General features: G+C 63.1%; 3 protein-coding genes across 16 annotated transcripts in view; all 3 read left to right on the forward strand.

Moving 5' to 3' along the window:
* Positions 1-11,686, forward strand: part of Snapc4 (small nuclear RNA activating complex, polypeptide 4, 190kDa) — an 18,558-nt gene extending 6,872 nt beyond the window's left edge. For 7 of the 11 annotated variants that reach the window (XM_013506652.1, XM_013506651.1, XM_013506645.1 and 4 more), the window contains 15 exons: positions 1,302-1,449; positions 1,677-1,783; positions 1,915-2,009; positions 3,912-4,006; positions 5,039-5,118; positions 5,336-5,725; positions 6,375-6,458; positions 6,598-6,847; positions 7,070-7,140; positions 7,566-7,658; positions 8,061-8,088; positions 8,482-10,070; positions 10,663-10,780; positions 10,920-11,339; positions 11,426-11,686. In XM_013506652.1, coding sequence (XP_013362106.1) covers positions 1,302-1,449; positions 1,677-1,783; positions 1,915-2,009; positions 3,912-4,006; positions 5,039-5,118; positions 5,336-5,725; positions 6,375-6,458; positions 6,598-6,847; positions 7,070-7,140; positions 7,566-7,658; positions 8,061-8,088; positions 8,482-10,070; positions 10,663-10,773 — 3,141 coding nt within the window. In that variant the 3' untranslated portion in view covers positions 10,774-10,780; positions 10,920-11,339; positions 11,426-11,686. The remainder of the gene's footprint in view (positions 1-1,301; positions 1,450-1,676; positions 1,784-1,914; positions 2,010-3,911; positions 4,007-5,038; positions 5,119-5,335; positions 5,726-6,374; positions 6,459-6,597; positions 6,848-7,069; positions 7,141-7,565; positions 7,659-8,060; positions 8,089-8,481; positions 10,071-10,662; positions 10,781-10,919; positions 11,340-11,425) is intronic. The other 4 variants (XM_005408497.2, XM_013506650.1, XM_013506649.1 and 1 more) reach the window with 4 other exon arrangements.
* A 1,736-nt stretch (positions 11,687-13,422) lies between these two features.
* On the forward strand, positions 13,423-21,895 carry Card9 (caspase recruitment domain family, member 9). 4 transcript variants are annotated; one of them, XM_005408509.1, is made up of 12 exons: positions 13,423-13,531; positions 14,536-14,762; positions 14,984-15,121; positions 15,656-16,140; positions 16,215-16,358; positions 16,789-16,914; positions 19,123-19,314; positions 19,581-19,622; positions 19,860-19,908; positions 21,194-21,270; positions 21,502-21,581; positions 21,655-21,895. In XM_005408509.1, the coding sequence occupies exons 2-12, from the start codon at positions 14,579-14,581 to the stop codon at positions 21,752-21,754; spliced, it is 1,617 nt and encodes a 538-aa protein (XP_005408566.1). In that variant the 5' UTR covers positions 13,423-13,531; positions 14,536-14,578; the 3' UTR covers positions 21,755-21,895. The 4 variants fall into 4 exon arrangements, with proteins under 4 accessions (XP_005408566.1, XP_013362069.1, XP_013362068.1 ...); XM_013506615.1 differs by having other exon boundaries at positions 14,553-14,762; XM_013506614.1 differs by having other exon boundaries at positions 14,556-14,762.
* Positions 21,896-21,970: 75 nt separating this feature from the next.
* Dnlz (DNL-type zinc finger) lies at positions 21,971-23,631 on the forward strand. Its single transcript, XM_013506617.1, has 3 exons — positions 21,971-22,294; positions 22,657-22,796; positions 23,352-23,631. The coding sequence occupies exons 1-3, from the start codon at positions 22,067-22,069 to the stop codon at positions 23,518-23,520; spliced, it is 537 nt and encodes a 178-aa protein (XP_013362071.1). The 5' UTR covers positions 21,971-22,066; the 3' UTR covers positions 23,521-23,631.
* The last annotated feature ends 1,780 nt before the right edge of the window (positions 23,632-25,411 follow it).

Below are 25,411 nucleotides of genomic sequence, written 5' to 3' on the forward strand. Positions count from 1 at the left end.
CTTGTGCCACTGAGCTATCTCCCCAGCCTGCTGCTGGGATCTTAGTGTTTTATTTGGTGGGTGGGTACTCTTACTGCTGTCCTAGGTCTCTTAGCTCTAAACCCCACCTTAGCTCTCCGCCCCCTCCTGCTGCTCTTTGCCACTGCTTGCTGCCACCTTGTGACCACCTGCACCTTCCCAGTGTTTTGTGAAAGCAGTCTGGGGCTGGGCAGACATGTGGTCCCGACTGCTTCAGGCCTTCGCGGTCCACTGCAGCGTGGGGCACCCGTGCCCTCCTCCTCCTCCCCCAGCCCTGGCGCTGCAGTGGACTGTCCACTCTATCCAGCACTAGAGCTGCTCGGTCAGCCTTGCTTCTGCTGGTTTGCAGCTTCCCTCTGGGATTCTGCCTCCCAGAGAACCACTTCAGGCACCATCCAGGCCGACCTAAGGTGCGGGTGGGCCGCAGCTGCCCAGGTCATTGCGCGTGGCTCCCCACACCAGTTCCAGGATAGGAGCCTCACCGAAGCCCAACCCTTTGTCCTCCAAGGGCGCCAGGCCACTGACCACCTGGGGGCTTGCGAGCTGGGGTCTTAGATTTCCTGCGTATGGGAGAGCACAGGCTCCTGGGGGCTGGGCCACGTGCATTGGTGCCTGCAGCACTGGCCAAATGGGAGGATGTTGGCATGTCCCGAGCAGGGAAGGTCGCCCTGTGTGGACGTGCTGGGCTGGTGGCCAGAATCCTGGGGACCTGCACTGTACTCCTCGGGGAGTGGACTTAACTCAGAGCCCTCTGCTGGGCAGCCCCATGCCTGGGAGGACAGGGTGAGGTGAGGGTTGGATTAGTCCCTGGGAAGCACCTTTGCACAAGGAGACCAGGATGCAGAACGGGCAGGACACTGGTGTGGCTGAGGTCTATTTGCTGGGTGCACCCACCTGAGGGCATCTCCAGAGCTGGGGACTCCACACCCAGGACTGTCCCAGCACCCTGTGGCGCAGCTGCCTCGGGGAAGCTCCAAGAGCTAGCCTTGGAGGTGGGGCAGGAGGGCGGGCGCGTGGTGCCAGGAGGCCTCCTGCAGGTGCTCCCCCCACGTGGAGTCACAGTACGTCTCGAGTGTCATCTGAGTTGGTCTTGCAGTTTTTCTTCGCGTGAACAATCACACCGTCTCTTGCTGGCCTTCCTGGGCCTGGGTGGGGTCTGGGGGGGTGGGATGGGGGTGCAGTTACGGAGGTGCCCTCCTGCCCCCTGGAGCACCCCAGCTGCTCCCGCGTCCCTCTGGTGTGAGGCCAGACCCAGTATACCTGTCTCTCTTGGCTTCGTGAAGACTGGCCGCAGCGCCTTCCAGTGCCTGCAAAAGTTCCAGCAGCACAACAAAGCCCTGAAGCGTAGGGAGTGGACAGAGGAGGAGGACCGCATGCTCACGCAGCTGGTGCAGCAGATGCGCGTGGGGAGCCACGTCCCTTACCGCAGGAGTAAGTGCGGGCGCACGTGGGGCGTACAGGGCACTGTTCTGCTGTGCAGCCCAGGTCTGCACAGCTCAGTCCCTGCAGACCAGAGATGCCTCTTCCTGCCCTTCGGGGTGGTGGCCTCTCGGCCACCGTGAGTCCCCCTTTGCCTGTTGTCTGCTATGCGGGAGGTGCGACTCGGCCCCGCAGACCCCTCTGTCCCGAGTTGCCCCCAGCTGAGCCTCTGTCCCTAGTTGTCTACTACATGGAGGGGAGAGACTCCATGCAGCTAATCTACCGGTGGACCAAGAGCTTGGATCCCAACCTGAAGAAGGGGCTCTGGGCCCCGGATGAGGATGCTGTGAGTTCGGGGCCCGGGGAGAACTGCCCCCTGGGAGGCCTGCCTGCTGTCCTGAGTGACTTCGTGGGCAGCAGGCCTGGGGGTGCAGCTGGGCTGGGGAGGCGACCCTCATCTGCCCGTCATGCCTACAGAAGCTGCTGCGAGCAGTTGCCAAGTATGGGGAGCAGGACTGGTTTAAGATCCGGGAAGAGGTGCCAGGCAGGAGTGATGCCCAGTGCAGAGATCGGTGAGTGGCATAGGGGCTTGTCTGGGTGACTGAGGGGGGGGGTGACAGGCCAGGTTTGGTTGCACTGGGAGTGTGCCTGGAGGGAGCTTCACTATCGTCGTCCACCCAGCTGGAAAGCGGGTTACAGAGCCCACTGTTTTTCTCCAGTATTTTGTGTTTGTGCCACTTGTCACCAAGAGCAAGATGCTGGCTGCTGGGCTGCCCCCGGTTACAGTTTTCCTGAGCCTGGCTGTTGAGTCCTCAAGGTCTCTGGGGGGCAGGGTCCCCAGGCAGCAGCTGCAGCCCTCATTAAAGTGTGTGGGTCAGCGGTTTTTAACCTGTTCATTGAGTTGTGTGAACATCGCCACAGCTAATTTTAAAACTTCACAGGCTGGGCGTGGTGGTGCACGCCTGTAATCCCAACACTCAGGAGGCTGAGGCAAAAACATTGTTGCGAATTCGAGACCAGCCTGGGCTACAAAGTGAGGTTAAGTCCAGCCTGAACTGTGTAGCAAGACCCTGTCTCAAAGAAAAAAAAAAAATTTTCACAGTACTAGGCATTGAACCCAGGGGCTTTGCACTGAGCTCCACCCCCAACCCTTTGTTAATTTTTTTTGAGACAGAATCTTGCTGTGTAGTCCAAGCTATCCTTGAACTCACTATGTAACCCAGGCTAGCCTCGAACTCATGGCAGTCATCCTGCATCAGCCTCCTGAGTGCTAGGATTACAGGCATATGCTACCGTGCCCAACCTGTTAATGTTTTATTTTGAGACAAGGTCTCACTTAAGTTGCCTGGGCTGGTCTCAGACAGCAGTCCTCCCAGAGTCCTGGGTTGACAAGTGTGCACCATTTTTTATCAATTTTGAGACATTTTGACCATCCCCAAAAGGAATTCCACTCCACAGTAACGCAGATCTCAAGTCAATGAGGCCAAGGCCAAGGTCTCAAACAGAAACTTCTCTGAGGCAGGTGGTCGGGCTCGTGGAAACATGCCCAGCATCTCAGAAATACAGGGCCACAGCGAGTCCACTTCACTACCTAAGCGCAGCGTGAGGTGAAAGGAAAGCCATGGGTGTGGAGAGGTTGGATCCCTCACATACTGTGGCAGCCACATCTGGCAGCGTGTGGAAGACAGACAGTTCCTCAAAGTGTTAAGCAGAGGACAACGCCCCCGGGTGAAGCCCAGGGTAACAGAAGCCCAGCCATGCACAGCCGCTGCTCTACACGCTCACAGCGTGATCTGCAGGGTGGACAGGACGGTGGTGTAGAGTGTAGTGCGGTGTTGCTCAGCCTCACAGGAGGGACTCGGGCATCGTGCATGACCCGAGTGCATTCCGAGCATGTGCGTGCAAGTCCCCGTGGACGTGCAGCCCAGGTGGAGTGGCCAGGTCCAGCAGGGCCCGCAATGAGCCTTCGAGGATCCAGAGAACTCTGGCAAAGTAGCCGGACTGCCTCATTTCCATGGCAGTGCATGGAGGGCTGTTTTTCACATGCACTCCAACGCCTGCTCTTAGCTTTGTTGTGACGGCGCCCAGCCTTAAGGCCTCGGGGTGAAGCAGTACCTCAGTGTGGCCGGTGTTTCCCGGGGCTGACAGGAGGGCATCTTCGCACACGCCTCTGTGACCATCTCTGGCAAGACAGCTGTTCAAATCCTTTGCCATTTGCAAAATTCCTGTGTTGTGGCCGCTAGGGTCCTTATTTATTCCATACCCAGGTGCCCAGCAGATACTGTGCCCACCTGGGGCTGGTCTTTCTCAACAGTGTCCTCTAAAGCAGAAAAGTGTGGATTTTCGGTGAAGTCCCGTGAATCTGTGTTGTCCCAGTGCTTTGGATGTTGTGTCTAAAGTCACCCCAGAAGCCGGACAGCGGTGGAAGGCATCTTAGTGTCTCAGATGTCCCTTTGTCTCCGTGTCGCTTTCAGATATCTCAGAAGATTACACGTCAGCCTGAAGAAGGGGCGCTGGAACGCGGAGGAGGAGGAGCAGCTGATCGAGCTAATAGAAAAGCACGGTGTTGGTGAGTGTGGGTCGTGTGCTGTGGCTTTGTGCAGGTCACGCTCGTGGGGCAGATGTGCAGATGTGCAGGGGCTTCTGGGGCCCGGGCTGCTGCCTGAGGTCAGCTCTGTCACTGTCCTGACGACTGCTGGGCTCCCTGGTACAGACTCGTGTTTTCAGGGCTGGGGTGGAACCAGGGCCTCGCTCACACGTGCCAGGCAAGTGCTCTGCCACCAGCCCGCACCCTTGAGAGACGCTTGTATGTTCACCCCAGGGAACTCAGATGTTCAGGTGGACGGGAAGGAACTAGGGAGCAGGCTCCTTCCCCGGCCAGCCTCACCAAGTGCACCCCCTCCTTGCTCTGTGCAGATGCTTCCCCAGGAAGGGCAGGATCCTCCATATTGCCCCCCGTGGGTAGCCAGCAGCTTTGGCCTAACAGCGACTCCTGCAGGGCTGCCCACCAGTGCCCCGTGTGTCCATGAGTTCCGTGTCCCATGCCCAGTTTCAGGGGCCGCAGGGCATTTCCCTAAAGAGTAGTGCTAGGTTATGCAGCCAGCCTTCTCTGTGGATACTCAAATATTTCCCATATTTTTGCTACTAAGGAGGAGTGAGCGGCTACTTTTAGCCCAGCCTTTGCATACGTTTGTAGTGTTGGCTTCAAATAAGCCCTAGTTATGAAGTCGCTAGGTTTAAGGGTGATGTACAAAATACGGAGGCCTTTGTCCCCTGCTGTTCCACCACACTGAGGAAGCGAGACGCCACATTCCGCCCCGGTGCTGTCTGGCAGACAGATCGTGGCGATGGTCCCCGTGGGCTGTGTGCATGGGTAGGTTGGGACTGGACGGATGGTTTCAGTCTCAGTGGTGCTGTGCCAGAGCTACTGTGAGGGGCTCCTCACCCTGGGCTCAGCCGCTGCCATGGTGCAGGTGCACTGCACGTCTGCTAGCCTGAGGAGGGCAGGAAGCCCATGGACAGGCCCCGGCCCGGGACGCAGCAGTCCTTCTCCCCACGTGGGCCACTGGGTCAGCAGTTCCCACATGGTTTTGCTTTTTAGGTCACTGGGCAAAAATTGCCTCTGAGCTCCCCCACCGGTCTGGCTCCCAGTGTCTGAGCAAGTGGAAGATCATGGCTGGGGTGAGGCGCTCTCCCGAGTCAGGGTTTGAGGGAAGTTAGGCAGGGCCCTGTCACCTGGGGACCTGCTGGGTGGGATGAGGGGAAGGAGGGACGGGCACATGGTTCCTGGCCTTGGGCCCCTTCCTGGGGACCCTGCCCTGTCCGCAGCAGCCCTCCACCCTGAAGCTGCCCGGCTGGGCTGCCTACCTGTTGTCCCCAAGTGGCCCATTTTCCCCAGAAGAAACAGAGGGTGCGGAGGCGGCGGCCACGCCCTAGGGTCCAGTGGAGTTCCAGCAGCAGCAGCGGCGGCGGCAGCAGCAGCAGCGGCAGCGGCAGCGGCAGCAGCGGGGACAGCGATGGGGGCCCCAGCAGTAGCAGTAGTGAGGACTCTGAGGGGGAGCTGGAGGAGCCCCAGCAGGCAGGCAGCATGCCACCGTCCCCGCAGTACGTGGTACCCAACATGGACCTGTGGGTTCCTGCCCGGCAGAGTGCAACCCAGAAGCCTGAGGCCGCCCGCACAGCCCTGGCTCCTAGGGTGGAGATAAGACAGGCACAGGGGTCCTCCAGGGTCTATGGCACCCACGCAGCAGACACACAGCTCACAAGCCTGGAGGAGCCATCCTGTGAGGTGGGCACAGGGGCATCCTGCATGTGTGCACGGGAGAGGAGGGGGTGCCTGGGCTTGGGTCACGGAGATGGTGCTCGGGCGGTAGGGCAGCCTGGTCCCTGGCCTGGCCACCAGCCATGCCCAGTTTAGACTCCTGCTTCTGATTGATGGCAGTTGTGTGAGACAGTGGCCTGGCAACTGGCAGCCTTTGCTTTGCCAACATGTTTGCTTTGGCAGCCTCAAGGGCAAGCTGCCTCTGGGACACACTTGGGCTAGAAGGGTCTCTGAAATGTTTGGCCTCTGAGCTGGAAGAGGGGACAGCACAGGAGGAGCGGTGGCCCTTGGGTGGGCCCGTGGCCTCCCTGCACAGGACCCTGTCCATGTGCTCCTTGTGACCGACCAGGTATGGCCAGCCCAGTGCATCTGCCTGCCTCTCTGTCTTCAAGGACTTGGGCCCTGGGTGGAGGCACAGCCCTGGTACCCTGGGCTGCCTGCAGGGCCAGTGTAGCCCCTGGCAGGCAGAGCACCCTACCCCCTGCTGTCCTGGAGCCAGGCCTCAGGGACCTGCCACCTTCCCCGAGGAGGCCCTGCCTGACCACCCACACCTGCGCCTAGGGCCTGCGCAAGGTGGTATGCACAACAGCAGGCCTTGGGCCTGTGGTCTTTTCAGGGTGAACAGCATCTGCTGAAAGTGCCCCTGGAGACGGTGCGAAGGGTGCTCAGGACAAATACGACCGCCTGGAGACACAAGCTGGTGAGGGCCTGGGTGCACACTCCCTCCCATGTGACACCACCAGTGGTGCTGTCCTGTCCTGTCCACCGTGGCCTGAGGCGGCAGGGGGCACTAAGCACCTCCATGCCTGGGAGCCTACACTTCTGTCTCCTGCCCGCAGAAGGAGAGGCTGAGGCAGCCACCACTGCCTGGCTCACCTCCCGGGCCTGGCCCTGGTGACAGTGAGGCTGGGCCCCACCTGCGGCAGCTATGGCGTGGAACCTTCCGGAACAGGCACCAACACCACAGACGCATTCTGCACCGGCGGCTCCTAGAACACAGGCTGCTGTTGGCCATGACACCCTGGGTGGGCGATGTCACCCTGCCCTGCACACAGGCTCCCCAGAGGCCCGTGGTGGCGAGGACTCGAGGTGCCAACCTGCCCCGGGGCCTGGGGTGGAGAAAAGGGGTACATCCTGACCAGCACACGTGGTCCAAGGGGGAGTCTAAGTTGCGGGTCATGCCCAGCCTGCACCCATCCCAAAGGCAGGGGGAGCAGTCCGGGCCCTCTCCACCCTCACTGCCTTCCTAGGCCAGGCAGGGGCAGCTGGCTGTGGGGAGGAACCCCTTCCCATACATGCCCTTGTCCCCAGCCGATGGAGTCAGGACGCAGCTGGAGCAAGTCCGTCTGGCCAGCACCCCGGTGTTCACCCTGTGCCTGCAGGTGAGCGCCCTGGCGTGGTGACGGCTGCTGTGTTTTTGGAGATTTAAAGTTCACAGCAGACTTCTTCCTCGTGGTTTGGTTATCTATGGTTTTCAGGCCTGGAGAACAGAACCATGGCTGTCGCTCCCACTGTCTTCTGGGCTAGGCAGGGGCAGCGGGCTGTTGAGCCCATCCGGCCCCATGGTGAAATGACGTCCTGGGGAGGAGGTTGGAGGGGAGGGGAGAGAAGGGCGTGGGGACCCGGAGGAGTCGGCCCTGTCGGAAGGACAGGAGCCAGCCAAGGACTGAGTGGTCCACGGACCCAGAGCCAGGCAAGTGTGTGAAGCCGTCCTGGTCGCAAGGCGCTGCCCGGGCTCCGGCCAGAGCAGCCAGCATAGGGCTGCCCTCTGTCCGCTGCACACCTCCACATGTCACCTGTGCCCTAGCTGCTGCAGATTGACACTGCTGGCTGCATGGAGGTTGTTCGGGAGAGGAAGGCCCAGCTGCCCCCGCCTGGCCCCCAGCCACGTCCTCTGCAGGTAGCGGGCACTTGGGGTGAAGGGTGAGGGCCGATACAGCCCCGGGTCTGGCTCTGGCTCTGCTGAACATGCTGGGGTGATGCTGAGCCTGTGTCCCCACGACACAGTGGTCTGGAGCTGGGGTGCCAGACACACACATGCAGTCAGCGGGAGACCTTGCCCTGGAGCCCCGTCTCCTGGGGGACGGCAAAATTGCATCACTAGTGTCTGAGGACCACATGCAGCTCTGGTCCCCGCAGGCCACAAACCCACCACGCCCAACCACCCCGTGTGCTCCATGCAGGTGCCTGTGGGTGGCGCTGAACCCAGAAAGCCCAAAGCACCCGGCTCAGCACTCTGGGATTAGGGGGCAGTGGGGCCCAGGGAGGACCGTGCTGGCTGACTGACCCCGCTTCCTTTCAGGTTCCCTCTGGAGCACCGGCGCCCCCAGGTATCGGCTCTGTGTTTCTGTGGGCGGGGTGCTGTATCTGCCACGTATTTGGGCCTTGGTATGGTCACCGTGGGCTTCCTGCTAGTCCCAGGGCCAGAGGCCACCTCCGCAAGGGCCAGCCCTGCTGGCTGCCGTGGTCCCCCAGGCTGCAGAGCCGCTGGGGGCTGGGTCCTGAGGGTACAAAGCCATCACACAGGGGAGAGCAGCTCACCAAGTCCACAGTCAGGGTTCCGGGCTGTGCTCAGCCTCTTGGGGGCTGCGGGGGAGGAGACCTGGGAACAGGCGGCTGGAGCCCCAGCTGGCTGCATCAGGCACCTGCGCCTTGTGTCCAGCCACTCCTGCTGTAGGGGCCTGCTGAGTCCCCATCAGGTGGTATCCGTCCGTCCTCTGCAGGCTGCCAACCTCAACACGTGTCATCTCAGGATGCCACAAAGAGCCTGTGCTCAGGGAGCACAGAACTGAAGTCCAGCCAGGCCAAGTCCACCTCAGCCCGAGCACCCGCACCTGCCCCACAGGGCCCCCGGCCCAGGCCCAAGACAGTGTCTCAGCTGCTCCGAGAGAAGCGACTCCATGAGGCCCCTGCCAGGAAGGCCACCCTGGGCCCTGTGGCTCTCGCCCCCCAGCTGCTGATCTCACCCGTGGTCCTCCAGCAGCCCCTCCCACCAGCCCGCCAGGGCCCCCCAGCAGCAGGTCCTGTCCGCTCTAGTCCAGGACTCTCTGGGCCGATGACCCCCACAGCAGCTGGCACAAACGCTTCTGGCTCCCAGCAGGAGGTGGGGGCTTCAGCCAAGGCCCAGTGCCCGCCCACATTGCAAGCCCTGCAACTTGCCCCGACCCTGGGCTCCGGCCAGGCCCCCACAGGCTGCCCTTCGAGCAGTCTGGGACAGTCGCAGGCCCCCGCCACAATGCGGAAACAAGGGCTGCCTGAGGCGCCAGCCTTCCTGCCCGCAGCCCCCAGCCCCGCTCTACTGCCCACACAGCCCCTCAGCCTGACCCCCACCCTGGCCACCAGCATCCCCTTGCCTGTCAGCTGGGTGCTCACAGCCCAGGGGCTGCTTCCAGTGCAGGTGCCAGCTGTGCTGGGCCTACCCACTCAGCGAGAGATGCTCAACCCCCCCAAGATGCCAACGCTGCTGCCACCTTCTCCCACCATGACTCCCGTGCCCCCCCACCATGACTCCCAGCCCCCAGCAACCGTGGACACAGAGGCAGCCCCCGAGTCCAGGACAGACCCCTCAGGCCCCCCAACATGCTGCACACCGCTGAGTTCTACAGAAGTAAGTGGTGAAGAGGCGCAGGTGGCCAGGCAGGCGCCAGTGCCCAGGACCTCCATCCCGGCTGACAGCCCTGACACAGGGGCTTCGAAGCTGCCTGCCTGTGGTGGCCCCAGCCCCAGCAGTGATCTAGGAGGGACAGAAGTGCCCAGCAGGCCTCTGGGTCTAGAGAGGTCATCCCTACCTGGGTCTGAGAAGAGGGCTTTGGACCTGGGCCTGCTTTGCCTGGAGAGTGAGGCGGCCACGTGGGAGTGGGTGCGGGGCCGGCAAGGTGTGTGCGTGCCCCCACTGCAGACCAGGCTGCCCTACCAGCCCCCTGCCCTATGCAGCCTGCGGACCCTGTCCAGCCTCCTGCTCCGCAGGGCGGCCCTGGAGCACAAGGCTGCCTCACTGGTGGCCGACAGGGCAGCTGGGCCTGGAGCCTGGCGGGCCTCTCTAGAGCTGGTGCGGAGGCAGCTACAGGACAATCCAGCCTACCTCTTGCTGAAGGCCCGGTTCCTGGCGGTCTTCACTCTCCCTGCACTCCTGGCTACCCTGCCCCCCAGTGGTGTCCCCACTACCGTCTCGGCAGCCCCAAGGCCAAGCCCCGAGACCACGGACGAGGACTTCTCAAGCGAGCTGGAGTCTGAGGATGGGGACAGGCACGAGTGGCTGGGCTGCACGGCCCACGGGACACAGGCTGGGCCAGAGCCTGGGAGCCCCGTGCAGGTAAGGGCACTGGGCCTGACAACAGGGCACCTGCACTGGCTGCAAGTTCTGGGGAGAAAGCAGCCTGCCTGGCGCAGGGCCTGGGGTAGCAGGAGTAGCCTCCCAACATCCCTTCTGCTCCTGAGGTCTCAGCTGTGTTTTTGAGACCATTTTTCTTATTTCCCCACAAGAACCTGTAACAGAACGGCTATGGAGTTATCCCCGGCTGTGCACCATGAGCCCCCACAAAGCCAGGGGTCTCAGGCACTTGTGCCCAGCTAGCAGCCTGGCCTCTATCCCCAGGTGTCCAAGGCCAGTGCAAGGTGCTGCCGTCCCAGATTGTGGGCCCCTGTGGCCAGGGAAGGAGGCTCCTGAGCCCACATGCAGCTGCCCAGCCCTCTTCCTCTGCCAGTGGCCCACCCTCAGAGTATAAGGCCCGCCACTTGGGGAGAAGACCACAGAAAGCTGGGGCAGCATGGACCCAGGAAGGCCTGGCTCAGCCCTGCTGCTGGGCTTCGCTGTCCCTGGCGTCTGGGTAGGGCACTGTCCGCAGGTTCTCCCTGTCCTGTGCCTAGAGGCCTCACATCTCACCTCACCTGAGGTTTTATTTCAGGGAGCCCCAGACTCTGGCAAGGGCTCGGTCTCCTGCCTGGATGCCTCTGACCTGGATGTGCTCAGGACGCGGCACGGCCGCCACGTCCGGAAGCGAAGGCGGCAGCTGTGAGCCACAGGTGAGGCCCTCGGAGGCAGCTTGCACCCAGGAGGAGCGGTACCTGGAGCATGGGCAGTGGGGTTCAGTGGACAGCTGGACCAGTCACGGAGGCCCTCCTGGGACACTTACCCATCCTGCCCTTTGTCTTCCCCACCCAGGGCTCTGCACCCAGCTCCTGCACCTCTTCCTGCAGCCCCATGGCCTCGGTCCGTGCCACACTGTCCCCTCTGCCCAGCGCTCCTACTGTGAGACCCGTCCCTCCCTCCCTCTGTCCCCAGGTCTCAGCACCTCAGAAACGCCCTCCTGGCCATTCTCCAAAGGCAGCACCATTAGCCGGGCTTCTGTTCTGATGTCCCTCTGATGGTGTCTGCCACCCACACACGCAGTCTGCACTGCCCCTCTGTGACCACCAACCCACACAGCACTTTGCTGTCACTGGGACCCAGGGCCTGCTTGGCAGGTGCCTGGGGGTCCCTAGTGCATCCCAGCTGAGACCAGAAGGCGGCAGGTGGTCCTGGAGTGGGCAGAGCCAGGAGAGGTGGCAGAACCCTGAGGGGCGTCGAGGAGGCAGCCAGAAGGTACAGCCGGCCAGGGGGTCTGGCTGGGGAGCCAGGCCTGCTGGGGTCAGGGTGCTCACACACACCAGGGTGCTTCTCCGTTTCAGGACAAGTATTCCTGGGGTCCAGAAGCCCACTCCCACCGCCAGCAGAGGGAAGGCTTCCCTGGTCTACAGAGAGCACGGCTGGAGGCCAGAAGCTGCTGGCCAGACTGACCTCCGCATGGTGACCAAGCCTTCACAGCCGAGCCTTAATGGGAGTCCGTAATGGAGTTATCCCGGGCTGCGCACCATGAGCCCCCACAAAGCCAGGGGTCTCAGGCTGGAACAGACTAAGTGCCGTTTTTTAATTAAAAGCAAGACACAGGATGTGGTTCTTTGTTTTGAGCACTGGGCAGTGTGCCCATCTCAGGCCGCCAACCAAGGCCTCTGTGGTCACAGCAGTCGGCCCTCGGGGTGTCCCTGGCTCCCCCATGGGATCTTCAGAGCCTCTCGCACCCTGGCCACCCTCCTGGGCCTTGTGCCCACACACCCTGGCCTCGGGGAGAAGTCATGAGTGGTCCTTGGCCATTCAGAGAAGCTGTGGCTCTGCCTACACCCTGCTGGGGCAGGGACCCCAGAATGCGTGATCACCTGGCTTCCCAGAGCCAGCGCGGTTTCCCTCTCCAGATCCCTTCTGTGCTCGCGCCACATGAGGGTAGTGGGGACACCACTGGGGGGCAGGGTAGCCAGGAGTGCAGGGAGAGTGATCTCCAGATCCCTTCCTGCCCCAGGAAGCCCGGCCCCTGTCCCTCCCTCTCCCCGGTGACGCTAGTGCCTATGTGGTCCCAGCACCTTTCGACGACTCCCCGCACTTCAGCTGTGCCAGCTGCTGCACACGCAGGACACAGGCCCTAACCTGGTGTGCCTCCAGGCCCACGCCCTCTCCCTGCATCTGCTTTGCCTTGGGACTTCCTCTGCCTATGGATTGTTCAGAGCCTTCTCCATTTCAAACACTTGGGAGTTTTCAGCTGTCTTTCTGTTACTGATCTGTACCTTCGTTCTGTGATGGTCAGAGAAGGTAATGTTTTTAGGCGCAGACGCCCCGAGGAAGACACCATTATCCTTCTGTCATAACCGGGAACCCCCTGCATCCCTGTGCTGGCAGTGAGAGACCTGGGTGGGCAGGAACTCCAGCAGTGCGGCCATGAGGCTGGCAGGACCCTGCACTGCCACAGCTGTGGAGTCCAGCAGGGGGCTGGGCTGTTCAAGGGTCCAAGGCTGCAGGAGGGGGCTATTGGGGTTCTGCTGTGTGCCAGCGTCCCACTTTCCCGCCTGCTGCCTCCTTGGTCGCTGTTGCCTCAACCCAGCCTAGCAGGCCCGATGGCAGCACTGTCCAACCAGCTACACCGGCTGAGGCGCGGCTCGGGGTTCCCCTCGCCCATATCGGGGCCGAGGCTCCAGGGCCACCCGAGGTGGGGACAGAGGCCCAGGTTCCACAAAGGACACCGTGTTCTGCCATCAGCACCTCCTGGGGCCGGCTCTCCCCTGCATGTGTCCCGAGGGTACCCACATGACGAGGGCCGGGAGGAGGTCAGGGTGCTCTGGGCTGGCAGCAATGGGAAGCCTGCAGGCTGGGGCCCTGACCTCCAGTCAGCCGCAGCGGCCTCCTGAGCCCCATGTCCTGTGCCGTAGACTACCCTCTGGGGTTGCACACAGGGCTGCCGGCTCTCGCATCTTGCTACCCAGCCCATACCCTGCAGGCCTGATCCCTGTGCCAGGACCCCCGTCAGTAGGTGGGGGTGTCAGGCACAGGGCACCTTGATGGGAAAGCCTCCCAGAAGTGTCCAGGCCACAGTAGGTTGGAGGGGGGTTGAAGGGTTGGCCTTCTCCAGCTCCAGGGGTGCCTTTGCCCCCTTCTGTGTTACAAGGTACCAGGCAGGCAGGGACTCCAGGTGGCCCAGGACCTAGGACCCCAGCCCTGGACAAGGAGGGAAGGCTCCTAGCTCCCCAGAGGACTTCCACTTTCCTGTCCCCGCCCTAGAGCCCCTGGGCTGGCCAATCAATGCAGGCCAGCAGGGACTGTCCCCCTGCGGGAGGACCCGGAACCCATCAGGAAGTGCATAGCCTCCCTCCCCGGCCTCCACACTCCTCCCACCCCAGACCAGCAGCATCTCAGACATCCCGGCAGCTGCAGCCAGGGCCCGCAGGCAGGTGGCTCCGCAGGACCCTGAGGTAGGCCAGGCTGGTGCCCTTCTGAGAGGTGGCTGAGGGGACCCGAGTGGGCTCCACTTGGGTCTTGGGCAAGTGCTCTAGAGCAGCCTTCCGTTCCCACAGGCTGGCTGGGGTCCCCACATCCCCCACACTGTTCTTCACAGCCACTTGGTAGATTCTTGTTCATTTCAGTGGGATAAATGCTGGGAGTTAGGCGTGGGGCTGCGGGGTGTTTGGGACTGGACAGACACACGGCAATGCCCTACAGCCCGCAGACTGTCACTGGTTCTCTGCGCAGGGTGGCAGAGGGCACAGAGAACTGAGAAATCCCTCAGAGGACCATACTGCTGGCACCTCATGTCTGGGGCAGGGACCCAGAGTCAGAGGTGCAGGCCCTGCCTTGGCCCATCCTATAGGGAGCAGCTTCGCCTGTGTGCTGCAATCGGGGGTCCCGGTGTGCTGGTCCCAGTGGTATCTAGGGCAGTCGTGACAGACCCCCAGCATGGGGCCGGGGCCAGAGCCAGGCCTCAGGGCAGCAGAGCCAGGCATAGTGAAAACCTTGAGAAGCTACCACAGCAGCTTCCCTGCGTGGGTGACAGAGGCAGCCTCTCCCAATGCCCTGCGCCTGATGGGGTGACAGGCACGCTCCACCGGGCCGGCTGCCTGGGGCGGCTCAGTGACAGGCAGCTCTGAGGTTGTTGCATCACAGGCCGACTTGAGGAAGGATCAGAGAGCACCGGCCTGTCGGGAATGAGGAAGTTGGGGGGCCACCACCAACCAGCCTCTCACCCCAGCCTGGACACCAGGGGGTGGGTGCCCCTGCACAGATGCTGCGGCAGGGCTCTCTGGGGTACAGAGGCAGAGGCTGAGGGGGTCCTGGCGCTAGGGAGCGTTCTCCCCCAGATCCACCCGCCCCTGCCCCAAGGCTCAGAGAGAAAGCTGAGGTGGCAATGGAAGTGAAGGGTGCTGGCTGGGTGGCCTGAGGGGTGGCGGTCACTGCGCTCCACTGTCCCTCCATGCCACAGCGCCACGTCCACCTCAGCAGCTGCCCCAACCCCAGCCCCCACCATGTCGGACTATGAGAATGAGGACGAGTGCTGGAGCACGCTGGAGGGCTTCCGCGTGAAGCTCATCTCCGTCATCGACCCCTCGCGCATCACGCCCTACCTGAGGCAGTGCAAGGTCCTGAACCCCGACGATGAGGAGCAGGTGCTCAGCGACCCCAACTTGGTCATCCGCAAGCGCAAAGTGGGTCAGTGCCTCGCCCAGCACCCTGGGAGCCGCCCAGAGGAGGGGGTTGAGGGAGAGGCCCAGGCCTGCCCTATCGTGCATGGGTGGGGAGCACTTGTCCTCTGCCTGCTGGGCCCTGTGTGTTGAGGCCCAATGGTAGAGGGGACACCAGCAGGCTGGGGTCCACGCTAGCTCAGAGTGCCCGGGCCTGTGGCCTCCCTCCACCTGCTCTGCGGTCTGTAGGTTTGCTCCTGGACATACTGCAGCGGACGGGCCACAAGGGCTACGTGGCCTTCCTGGAGAGCCTGGAGCTCTACTACCCACAGCTGTACAAGAAGGTCACGGGCAAGGAACCAGCACGCGTCTTCTCCACGATCATCGGTGAGGGGTGGGGAGGAGCCTGGATGGAGGGCGGGGCAAGCCGGCTCCTGTGGGCGGAGCAAGACGCAGGGATGGGTCAGGGCCTATGATGTGGGCGGGGGCAGGCCCGCGCTGGGGGCCGCACCTATGCATTGGGTAGGGTGGGGCCTTACCGAGGGTGGGGCGGAGCTGAGGCAGGCCCCACCCCCTTCACACCTTGGTTTGAGCGCCTCGCCTCGTGGGAAGGGCATCTTAGAGCTCAAGGGTTTGTCCCTGGGAGCGTCCCACCCCTCAGGGTATGAGGGTTCTGCTGTCCTGCAGAGGGGACGGGCAGGGTATCTGTGGCAGTGTGGGCCTCTTGGCCTCCACATGCCCACAGGCATGTGGCTGTTGGGCCAGTGTCTCCTGGGCCTGTTCAGACATGTTTCCGCCTGGACGAGAGGGCTCTCAGTCGGGGTGGGCGGCGGGTGGTGAGCCCGCCGGGATCTCCAAGTCTCTGCCTGAGCCCACCCAGGAGCGGCTGTCCTGATTCGGCCTGCTGCCTCTTGGCCCCAGACGCGTCGGGGGAGTCGGGCCTGACGCAGCTGCTGATGACCGAGGTCATGAAGCTACAGAAGAAGGTGCAGGACCTGACAGCGCTGCTGAGCTCCAAGGATGATTTCATCAAGGAGCTGCGCGTGAAGGACAGCCTGCTGCGCAAGCACCAGGAGCGCGTGCGGCGGCTCAAAGAGGAGTGCGAGGCCGGCGTGCTCGACCTCAAGCGCTGCAAGGAGGAGAACTACGACCTGGCCATGAGGCTGGCCCGCGTGAGTGAGGAGAAGGGCGCCGCGCTCATGCGCAACCGCGACCTGCAGCTGGAGGTGGACCGGCTGCGGCACAGCCTCATGAAGGCGGAGGACGACTGCAAGGTGGAGCGCAAGCACACGCTGAAGCTGCGGCACGCCATGGAGCAGCGGCCCAGCCAGGAGCGACTGTGGGAGCTGCAGCAGGAGAAGGCCCTGCTGCAGGCGCGGGTGCAGGAGCTCGAGGCTGCTGCACAGGTAGGCGCGAGGACGAGTGCACGCTGGGTGGGCGCGGCCGGAGGCGGGTTCCTACAAGCCCATCCTCCCTGCAGGAGGGGAAGCTGGAGCGGAGCAGCCCCTACGTCCAAGTGCTGGAGGAGGACTGGCGCCAGGCGCTGCTCGACCACCAGGAGCAAGCCGCCACCATCTTCACCCTGCGCAAGGACCTCCGCCAGGCCGAGGCCCTCCGAGCCCGGGTACCAGCGGCGACACGGGCGGGGACAGCCAAGCGGCCGTGCGGGGTGCTGGGACCTCGGCAAAACGTCTCTGTGTGCCCGTTTCTAAGATGCAGCCTTGGGCCGGAGATGCAGCTCAGTGGCACAGCGCCCACCTGGCAAGTGCGAGGTCCTGAGTTTCATTTCTGGTACAAAAAAAAAAAAAAGATGCAGCCTTTTGGCGCCCAAGCTGTGCCTATGTCCCCCCAGGGGGACCGTCCTTTGGGCTCATTTTGCCTGTGGCCAAATGCTGGTCATGGCCATGGTCTCTCACAGGCCTGGCCTGCTGTGCTTCGAGGCTCCTGCATGGCCTGATCCGTGTATCCCCAACTTCCACCCTGAGGCCACCAACGTGGGGGCCAGATGGGCACTGGGGGTGGGGGTGTGGCTAACACCGCTGCCACTCCTGCAGTGCTCGGAGGAGAGGGAGATGGTCGAGCTGCAGTGCCTGGCCCTGCGCAAGGACTCCAAGATGTACAAGGAGCGCATCGAGGCCATCCTGCAACAGATGGAGGAGGTCGCCTTTGAGCGGGACCAGGTGGGCACGGAGGGGGCGGGGAGGGGTGGGTTGCCATGGTGGTGCTCCCCCAGGATCCCAGCTCTCCGGGAGGCTGAGTCAGGAGGAGTGAAATTGCAGTCCCACCTGGGCAACTATAGAGACTTAGTGAGATCCTGTCTTGGAATTTAAAAAGGGCTGGGGACGTAGCTCAGGGCGCAGGCCCTGGGTTCAGTGCCCAGTACTGGAAAAAGAACAAAACACGTAGATAGTAGTGATGTCCATTCCCCCTTCTCCCCACCGAGCCCTTCCTGGGCTCAGGGTCACCTTCAGCCCTTTCTTCTGGCCCAGCTTCTCTCAGCGCCACATATGGGCAGTTTTGCTTTCTCTGTTTGTTACACAAAAACAGGAGCTTCCGACCTGTCTTGTTCTGCAGTAGCTTTAGTTAACTCAGCCACGGGCACATTGCCTACGGAACCCCTGGCACCATGGCCCAGCAGCCTTGAAACCAGCTAGCGATCCCCCTGCAACAAGTTGGCCACATCCCCTGTGTGGGGCAGAGATGGCGCGGGGCAGTCTCCTCGGTGGGCAAGGCTCTGTCTGCTTCCTGGGTGGGGCTGCTGGTGGCAGCTCCCGAACACGCCCCCTCCTCCCCAGGCTTCCCGGGGAGCAAGTGCGGCCCCTTCCAAGTGGTTCTAGGTCAGAGCAGCGATGAGAAGTGGGGCAGCTGCCAGTGCCCGGCCGGGTCCTGGCCAGCGGGGCTGGGTGCCCCAGTGTTATCCGCAGATGGGCCGGGTCCTGGCCAGCGGGGCTGGGTGCCCCCGTGTTATCCGCAGATGGGGCGGGTCAGAGGAATGGCTTCCAGGTTCTTGGTGTCCCAAACAAAGACCTGAGCAGGACACGCAGAACAAGCAGCAGGAGTAAGATTTGTTCAGAAGGAGCAGGGTCAGCAAGAGGAGGCGGTGAAGCCCCCTGCGCAGTGCAAGCGGCCAGAAGAGCTCACTGCCCGGTGGGACAGGTTCCGGGTCTCTTACGACTCTGGGACTGCCTGCAACGGGGAGGACAGGAGTCTCGGCCTGGCCTGGCGGGTGGGGTACCTGGCTCACCCGCCTGTCCTGAGGGCAGTTTTTGACCACACAAGGTTTTCAGAGGAAGTGTCCCAGCATCCAAAGCCCACTGGGAGGGGGGTCAAAACCACAATACAAATGAGGCTGCAGCAGGCCTGGTTTGCACATGCCCGGGGGGGGGTTGGGGGCCATGGTGATCTTTATTTGTATTCTGATTTTCTTTTTATTTTTGAGATAAATTCTCAGTATGTAGTCCAAGCTGGCGCTGAACTCACTAGTACCCCATGCTGGGCTTGAACTCATGGCAATCCTCCTGCCTCAGCCTCCAGAGTGCTGGGATTACAAATTTATGCCACCATGCCGGCTGTGATTTGTTTTCTGATTTTATTTGTTGTTGTTGTTGTTGTTTTTCCGGTACCGGGAATCGAACTCAAGACCTTGTGCTTGCTAGGCAGGCGCTGTGCCACTGAGCTAAATCCCCAGCCCCCTGTGATTTGTTTTTTGAGACAAGGTCTCTCTATGTAGCCCAGGCTCAGTGATCCTCCTGCTTCAGCCTCCCAAGTGTGGGGATGACAGGCATGTGCCACCATGTCTGGCTGATTTTCTGGTATTCTGACACAGAGCTGTCCTTGCTCTGTCTGCCTTCTCCGTTTCTGCCCCACACTGCCCGTTATTTGGGTGCCCTTGCTCTCCCTCCTGCTGCACTGAGGCACTCCATGGCCTCTGGACTGTCATCGAAGGGGCTGTGTTCTCTCCTGCGGCATGGTCTGGCCCTCCTCAGCTTGGAGACTGGCCTCCACCTGGGCCCCTGGAGGGACGGGCATGAAAGAGCCTGACATCCACGTTAAAGGACCTGAGGCAGCATGGGTGATCACACTCTTGATATCAGTTACCTCCCAAATTTACAGCACGTGTGCCTGTGGGTAGGGCACAGATGTGCTGCCTGTCCACTGTTGTGGGGAGGGCTCGGTTGGGGATGCGCTCCCCCGGGCTGTGCTCAGCAATGAACTGGAGAGTTCTGTCTGCTTCTTTACCTCTGTCACCTCCATACTTTCCATCGGGAGCCTCCTGACGCTGCTCTCACAATTGCTGGAAAGCCGGTGATGTCTGAGGGGAAGAGGATTGCCGGAGCGGGTTGTGCCGCCCATGGCCGGCCTGCTGAGCTGTGCCCTGGTGTCCCCAGGCCATGGCCTCGCGGGAGGAGCTGCATGCGCAGTGTGCCCGGGGCCTGCAGGAAAAGGACGAGCTACGCAAGCAGGTCCGAGAGCTGGGCGAGAAGGCCGACGAGCTGCAGCTGCAACTGTTCCAGTGCGAGGGCCGGCTGCTGGCTGCCGAGGCCCGGCTCAAGCAGCAGCAGCTGGACACACTGGTCCTGGTGGGCCTGGGTCGGGGCAGCCGGGTGTCTGTGCAGCGAGGGAGCTGGGCAGGGTGCTGGGGCCCGGCCCGGCCACTGCCCCACTGCCAGCCCCTTCCTTTTCGGTGGGGCAAGGGCATAGCCATGGCTTCCACCCACGTGGGAAGTGGGGCTGCAGGACGGTGGCTGAGACTGAGCGGCAGCCCTCAGGCAGCTCAGCGGGGAGGGGTAGTTGGAGGGGAAAGGACCTCACGATCTGCTGAATGGCTTCTTGTCTGGGACTACAGAGCTCGGACCTGGAGGAAAGCTCACCCAGGAACTCCCAGGAGGTGAGCGGCTCCTACCCCTCTGCTCCGGGCCACCAGGGCCTCTGTGGACTCACGGGTCAGAGGGGCGAGCGCAGGGCTGCCTCCTCGGCCCCATCCCCCCTGGCCGGGCAGCCTGAGGCGCTGTGAAGCTCCACAGAAGTTGACAGCATGGGCTGTGGGGTGGGCCAGGTCCAGGGCTGGAGGGCCAGTGGTGGCTTGCTAGGTGGCCTAACGGGACAACCTGCTTCTCTCTGGAAGGTCTTGCTGCCCCAGGACCTGGAGGACAACAGACAGCTCTCAGACAAAGGTGAGGAGGCGAGGGTACACAGTGTGCCCCTGGGCAGGCTCCTGGACAGCTCTCCACCTCTTAGTAGGCACAGCCCTGACATAACACCCCCCGCTTCATCGGCTGCCACATCCCCACTGTGAAGATGGAAAAACTGGGGCTTGGGGTCAAAGCTGTCAGGTCAAGGACACCCAGAGAGAAGCAGAGAGGGACTGGGACCTGGGACCCAGTTGCGGGGCCTGTGGCCTATGGCAAGCATGTTGTCCATGGGACACTGGCTGCGGACACCCCTCCCTGTGCAGGCCCTGGGCTGCCCGTCCCACCTCACCCAGCTTCCCTGCAGAAGGAAGCTGCAGTAGGCCAGTGTCCAGGTGCACAAGGCTAAGAAGTGAGGGCCCACTGTGTCCCCGGGCAGCGGGCCAGGGACATGACTGTGTGCCATCTACAGTGCAGGGGCAGTGCAGGCTTTAGGCAGCTGGGGAGTACCCCGCTGCCTCTGCTTTTAAAATTGAGCCGTTCATCTCAGAGACAGGACTGGGACACCGTGGTGTCCCTGGAGGGACCTGGAGGTGGGGAGAAGCTGTGGCTGGGGGGTTGCGGGGAATTTGGGGAGTGGCAGAGGGAGGAGGAGCTGGGGCTGGAGGTTGTGTGGGAAGTCAGACAGACTTCCCCGATCTGCCTGACCCAGCCTCCAAGCAAGGCAAAAGGGGGAAGAAACAGCAGCAAATGGAGAAGTGGGGTCAGGCTGCCCGCCACAGCCCCGGAGACGGTGAACTTGAGGCTACTGAGCCGACGTGGGCAGAGGCGAGCAGGACTTGGGAGCCTCCAGGCAGCATGAAAGTGGGAGGGGTGGGAAAGGGGTCAGCCGTCGCAGACCCAAGGGGCCCAACAGTGCATCCCTGCCTGCACCCCCCTGCACCTTCTGCCCAAGGGGTCGGAGGCCTGGTCTGCGAGGCCTTGGTGGACTGTGGCACTTGTGCAACCTAGACAGTTCATCATCCCCGTGCCCACCTCTGGGCACCACCTTGCCCCAAAATGCCCAGCGGCTGGGGACACTGCCTGGGGCACACGTGGGCAAAATATCCCAAGGTCGGAGGTCTTTCCTGCCTGTGTACCCTTGGTCATTTAGGGGAGCCAGCTAGGGGGAGCAGGCCGCCTGCGGTGGCAGCGCTGGCTCCTGATCCAGGGCCTCCTCCTGACCCTTGCCTGGGAGGTGGGAAGTCTTCAGGAGACCTCCTGACTGGCCTGGGCAGAGCCGGCTTGGCAGAGGGCAGCGGCCGCACCCACAGACTCTGCTCTTTTCCAGGCGGCGTGGCCGAGCAGGACAACGCGGAGCAGCCCTTTGTGTCTCTGCAGAAGGAGCCGCTCTCGCTGAGCACCCAGGTAAGGCTTCCGGGCTCCCCGCAGTCCGGTGATCTACTGGCCCTGGTCGCTCATCTCGGGGAGCGATCCCAAGATTCCCGCCCCCCGGACGTTCTTGGGGTGCAGCGTTTAGAACAAGAGCAGCACCCTCCTGTCCTGCAGATCTGGGGACCTGGCGGAGCGGCCGGGAAGAGGGGCGCAGGGATCCCGGGCGGGAAAGGCGCGCGGCCGCAACACTGCTCGCTCTCGCAGGACGCGGGCCCGAGCGTGGGCGGGGAGCCCCCAGAGAAGGAGCGGCGGCGCCTCAAGGAGAGCTTCGAGAACTACCGCAGGTGGGGCGCGGGCGCGGGCGCGGGCTGGGGCCACAGCGACGACACCTGCCCACACCTGCCACGGCTCCCGCAGGAAGCGAGCGCTCAGGAAGGTGCAGAGCGGCTGGCAGCAGGCCGAGGGCGACCGCGGGAACACCACCGGCAGCGACAACACGGACACGGAGGGCTCCTAGCGCGCCAGGAACGCCTGGGCTCCACCCAGCCGCGGCGCGCGCCCCTGGCCATGGCCATGGCGTCCTATCTGCATCTGCTACACGTGCTTTGTAGGGGTCTGGAGCATGGGACCGAGTAAATAAAAACAACCTGCGGGGGAAGAGCGCGCAGTATCGCAGGGGGCGGGACGGTGCGGCGCGCCGGGGCCGGCGGACGGAAGCCTGGAGGGCCGCTTCCGCCGGCGGTGCCCACTTCCAAGATGGCTGGAATAGCGTCGGGCGCGCAGGGCGGGGCCGAGGGAGCGGCCTGGGTGGCCCAGTTAGGCAGGCAGAATGCTGCGGACCGCACTGGGCCGCGTGCCCGCATTGCGGGGCTGCGTGCAGCCTTGGGGACCCGGCCTGAGGCGGTTGTGGGTCCCCCGATCCCACCCGGAGGTCGCGGAGAGACGGCGGGCCTGGGCCTGGGTCCAGGGCTGGCGGCACTTAAGCTCGGGGGCGGAGGCCGCAACAGGGCTGGGACGTGTGGAGGCGGCGCACTACCAACTCGTCTACACCTGCAAGGTGCGCACGGGGGCGGGGACGGGCCGTGCCCGGCGCTGGAGGGCGCTGGAGGGCGCTGGAGGGCGCTGCAAGGGGACGTGGCCTGGGCGGGGCCTCCCTAGCAGCGCAGGAAGAGGTCTCGCCAGGCTCTCCGGTGGGAAGGCCCGTCTCAGGGGCGGGGCCGACTGTCTCAGGGGCGGGGACTTCCTGAAGGCGGTGCTTTGGGGGCGGAGCCTTCCCAAAGATGGTCTCGGGGGCGGGGCCTTCCGGGGTGTGGCGGTCTCTGGGGCGGGGCCTTCCTAAGAGGGGCGGAGTGGTCCTGGCGAGCCCGACTGGTCCTCGCGAGGATACTTCCGGGAGTCTCACCTGTTTGCCCCAGCCAGGTGTGTGGGACTCGGTCGTCTAAGCGCATCTCGAAGCTGGCCTATCACCAGGGCGTGGTCATTGTGACCTGCCCAGGCTGCCAGAACCATCACATCATCGCAGACAACCTGGGATGGTTCTCCGACCTGGACGGGAAAAGGTGAGCCCCCCTCCCCCGCGAGGGAGGGGAGAGGGGATGAGGACGGCTTGGGCCCCAGGATGGGCTGGCAGACCTGGTGGCCCTGGCACAGCAGCGCTTGCCTGGGCGGCTGCCCGACCCAACTGGGCAGCCAGGGCTCCTGTCCATCCAAACCTGACTGGTTTTGAGGTGTGGTATCAGTGCTGCCCCAAGTGGCAGCTGTGGACCTGGCCAGCCTGGGCTGCTCCCTCCATGCGGCCTTGTCCATGGCTTCAGAGCTGCGTTCTCCCCTGGGTATGGGCACGGACAGCAGTGCCCGGCAGAGCTGTGGCAGAGGTCCCATGAGAGCCGTGTGCCAGGCACTGGCGTGGTGCTGGGCCGTGGCCCCATGGTTTGGGCAGACCCCGGTGGGGACTCTTTCTTCTGCCCCTGGGAATGGGATGCAGTCCCCTGCCGTGCTGTACCTCACTGGTCTTGCTGCCACATCACACTGGTACCACACTCCTGGCCGAAGCTGGCCGTGGGTGCCCTTGAGGGAGCCGTGTGCATGGGTAGCATCGCCTCCTTGTCTTGCAGGAACATTGAAGAGATCCTGGCTGCCAGAGGGGAGAAGGTGCACCGGGTGGCCAGCGAAGGGGCTCTGGAACTGATTTTGGAGACTGCAGGGCCCCCCAAGTCCCCTGTGGGCCCAGAAGTGGGTGACAATGAGGATGCCGCCCACCCTCACAAGACAGAGCCGAGCTGACTCCACGTTCCTGCCCGCTGCTGAGGGCTGCCTTTGACGGGGACGTTTGGTTGGTCTGGGTCTCTTGGACATAGCCTCTTCCAGTCAGTAAACCTCACCTCTGCGCCTGGGGCCCGGCTCTCTGGTCTGTCCGTTCTGGGCTCAGAACCCTTTCCCTGAGCACCGGGCCTGGGCTCAACTTCTGCCACACTCTCTTTCCCTGTTTGCAGCTAGGCTGCCCGCATCCAGGTGAGCAGGGCCTGGGCGTGGGAACCTGTATGGCCTTGGGCAGGGCATGCTTACCTGCCTTCCTCCTGTGTCTCCTGCAACTCCCGGGACGGGATGGACATGCCAGAGCTTGGGAGGGGAGCCTGAGCTGGCAGAGGGTCCCCAAGCCACTTGGCCCCGGCCCCGCCCCTTGCGTGTGGTTCGTCTCCCGGCTTTGTTTGACTGAGGCTCAGGATGTTTCTGTGTTTAGGGAAGTGAGTGACTGCAGGCGTGGTTTCCAGAAGTATTCTCTGCTGTGTGACCTTCATCATTAATCACCAGCCCTGTCTGGCAGGGAGGGACCTAAAAGGGGAGAGAGGTGGGTGGCGGCTGAGCCAAGCGAGAGAGGGACACAATGCGCCGTCCCGAGGGACCCAGCTAGTGATTACCAGCTCATGCCGTCGTGGGCGGCTGGGTGTGGGTACAGCGTGTGCCCTGGTTCGATTACCCCCTGTCCTTTCCTCTGCTAGCAGCCTGCTATTAGCCCCACCCGGAGCCTCCTGCCTGTGGGAACCGTTGTCAGCCTCAAGGCTGGGCCTGCCCCCCGCCTCCAGCCTGCTCCTCATGGAGGCCCAAGGTCATGAGGGATGAGCTGGGGCTTCCGGGGGCCCTGGAGTGGGTGAGGTGGCCCAGCTGGGCTGGGCCTGGGCTTCTCTGTGCCTGCAAGGGTCTGGACTCAGGACAGTCAGTTGCTGGCCAGACCTGGAAAGGCAGGCTGGATCCTGAGCTTATGAATGGGGAAACTGAGGCCCACGACGCAGATGTGGGTACTCACCCTGTCTTTTCCATATTCCAGGGTCTGACAGCCTCTTCCTCTGCTGACTGTGAGTGTGGAGCCCACACCCACCCTGTCCGCCTCAGACTTACACTGGGCCACTGTGCCCTGCACGCCTCACCTAGGGCGAGGTACCAGACACCTGAGCCAGCCCACCTGCGGCCCGGAGCCTGGCATTGTTCAGGCCGGCCAGCACCAAGCCCTCAGCCCCCTGGTCCCTGCTCACCTGTGGAAACCACAGTAAAGGCCTGGCCATACCACCGTGCCCCCTGGCAGGGTCCCAGGCGTGCAGCGGCCGCTTCCACTACTGGCCTCCCTGTGCCTTTTTTTTTTTTTCTGGTACCAGGAATCGAACTCCAACCTTGCGCTTGCCAGGCTGGTGCCGTGCCCCTGAGCTAAATCCCCAGCACCCCCCGCTCCATCCTGTCTGAAGGCAGCATGCCCACCGCAGCCCCTGCGTGTCCCTGTCCCTGTCCAGGCAGCAGCAGAGTGTTGCTAGACGGTGCTCTGGGTCCACAGGCCTAGGCCAGGTCAGGCCCGGAGGCCGGTGAGATGGGGCCCACACAGTGTCCCCTGCGGGACACCTCACCCCCAGGGAGCTGGGCCTTGTGGGATGCGGAGACCAGTGGGACAGGGTGGCAGAGTCTGTCGTCAGGCTGCCGTGACCCACTAGGAACCTCAGTGGCCGCGTCCCCCTCACCCACCTCACCTTTTCTCCCGATTCTCCCCTTGAGAGGGACGGTGGACACCACCTCTGAGCTGCCCGGCCTTCCCCGCCTTGTGCGCAACATGTCAGTCTGCCGGAGAGGGCTGCATCCCCGGCTTCCCCACAGCTCGTCTGACTTCTTGGGGTCCAGATGAGTGCTTGGG

The sequence above is a fragment of the Chinchilla lanigera genome, unplaced genomic scaffold (assembly GCF_000276665.1).
Source record: "Chinchilla lanigera isolate Chin_1 unplaced genomic scaffold, ChiLan1.0 scaffold00112, whole genome shotgun sequence".
Taxonomy (NCBI): Eukaryota; Metazoa; Chordata; class Mammalia; order Rodentia; family Chinchillidae; genus Chinchilla; species Chinchilla lanigera.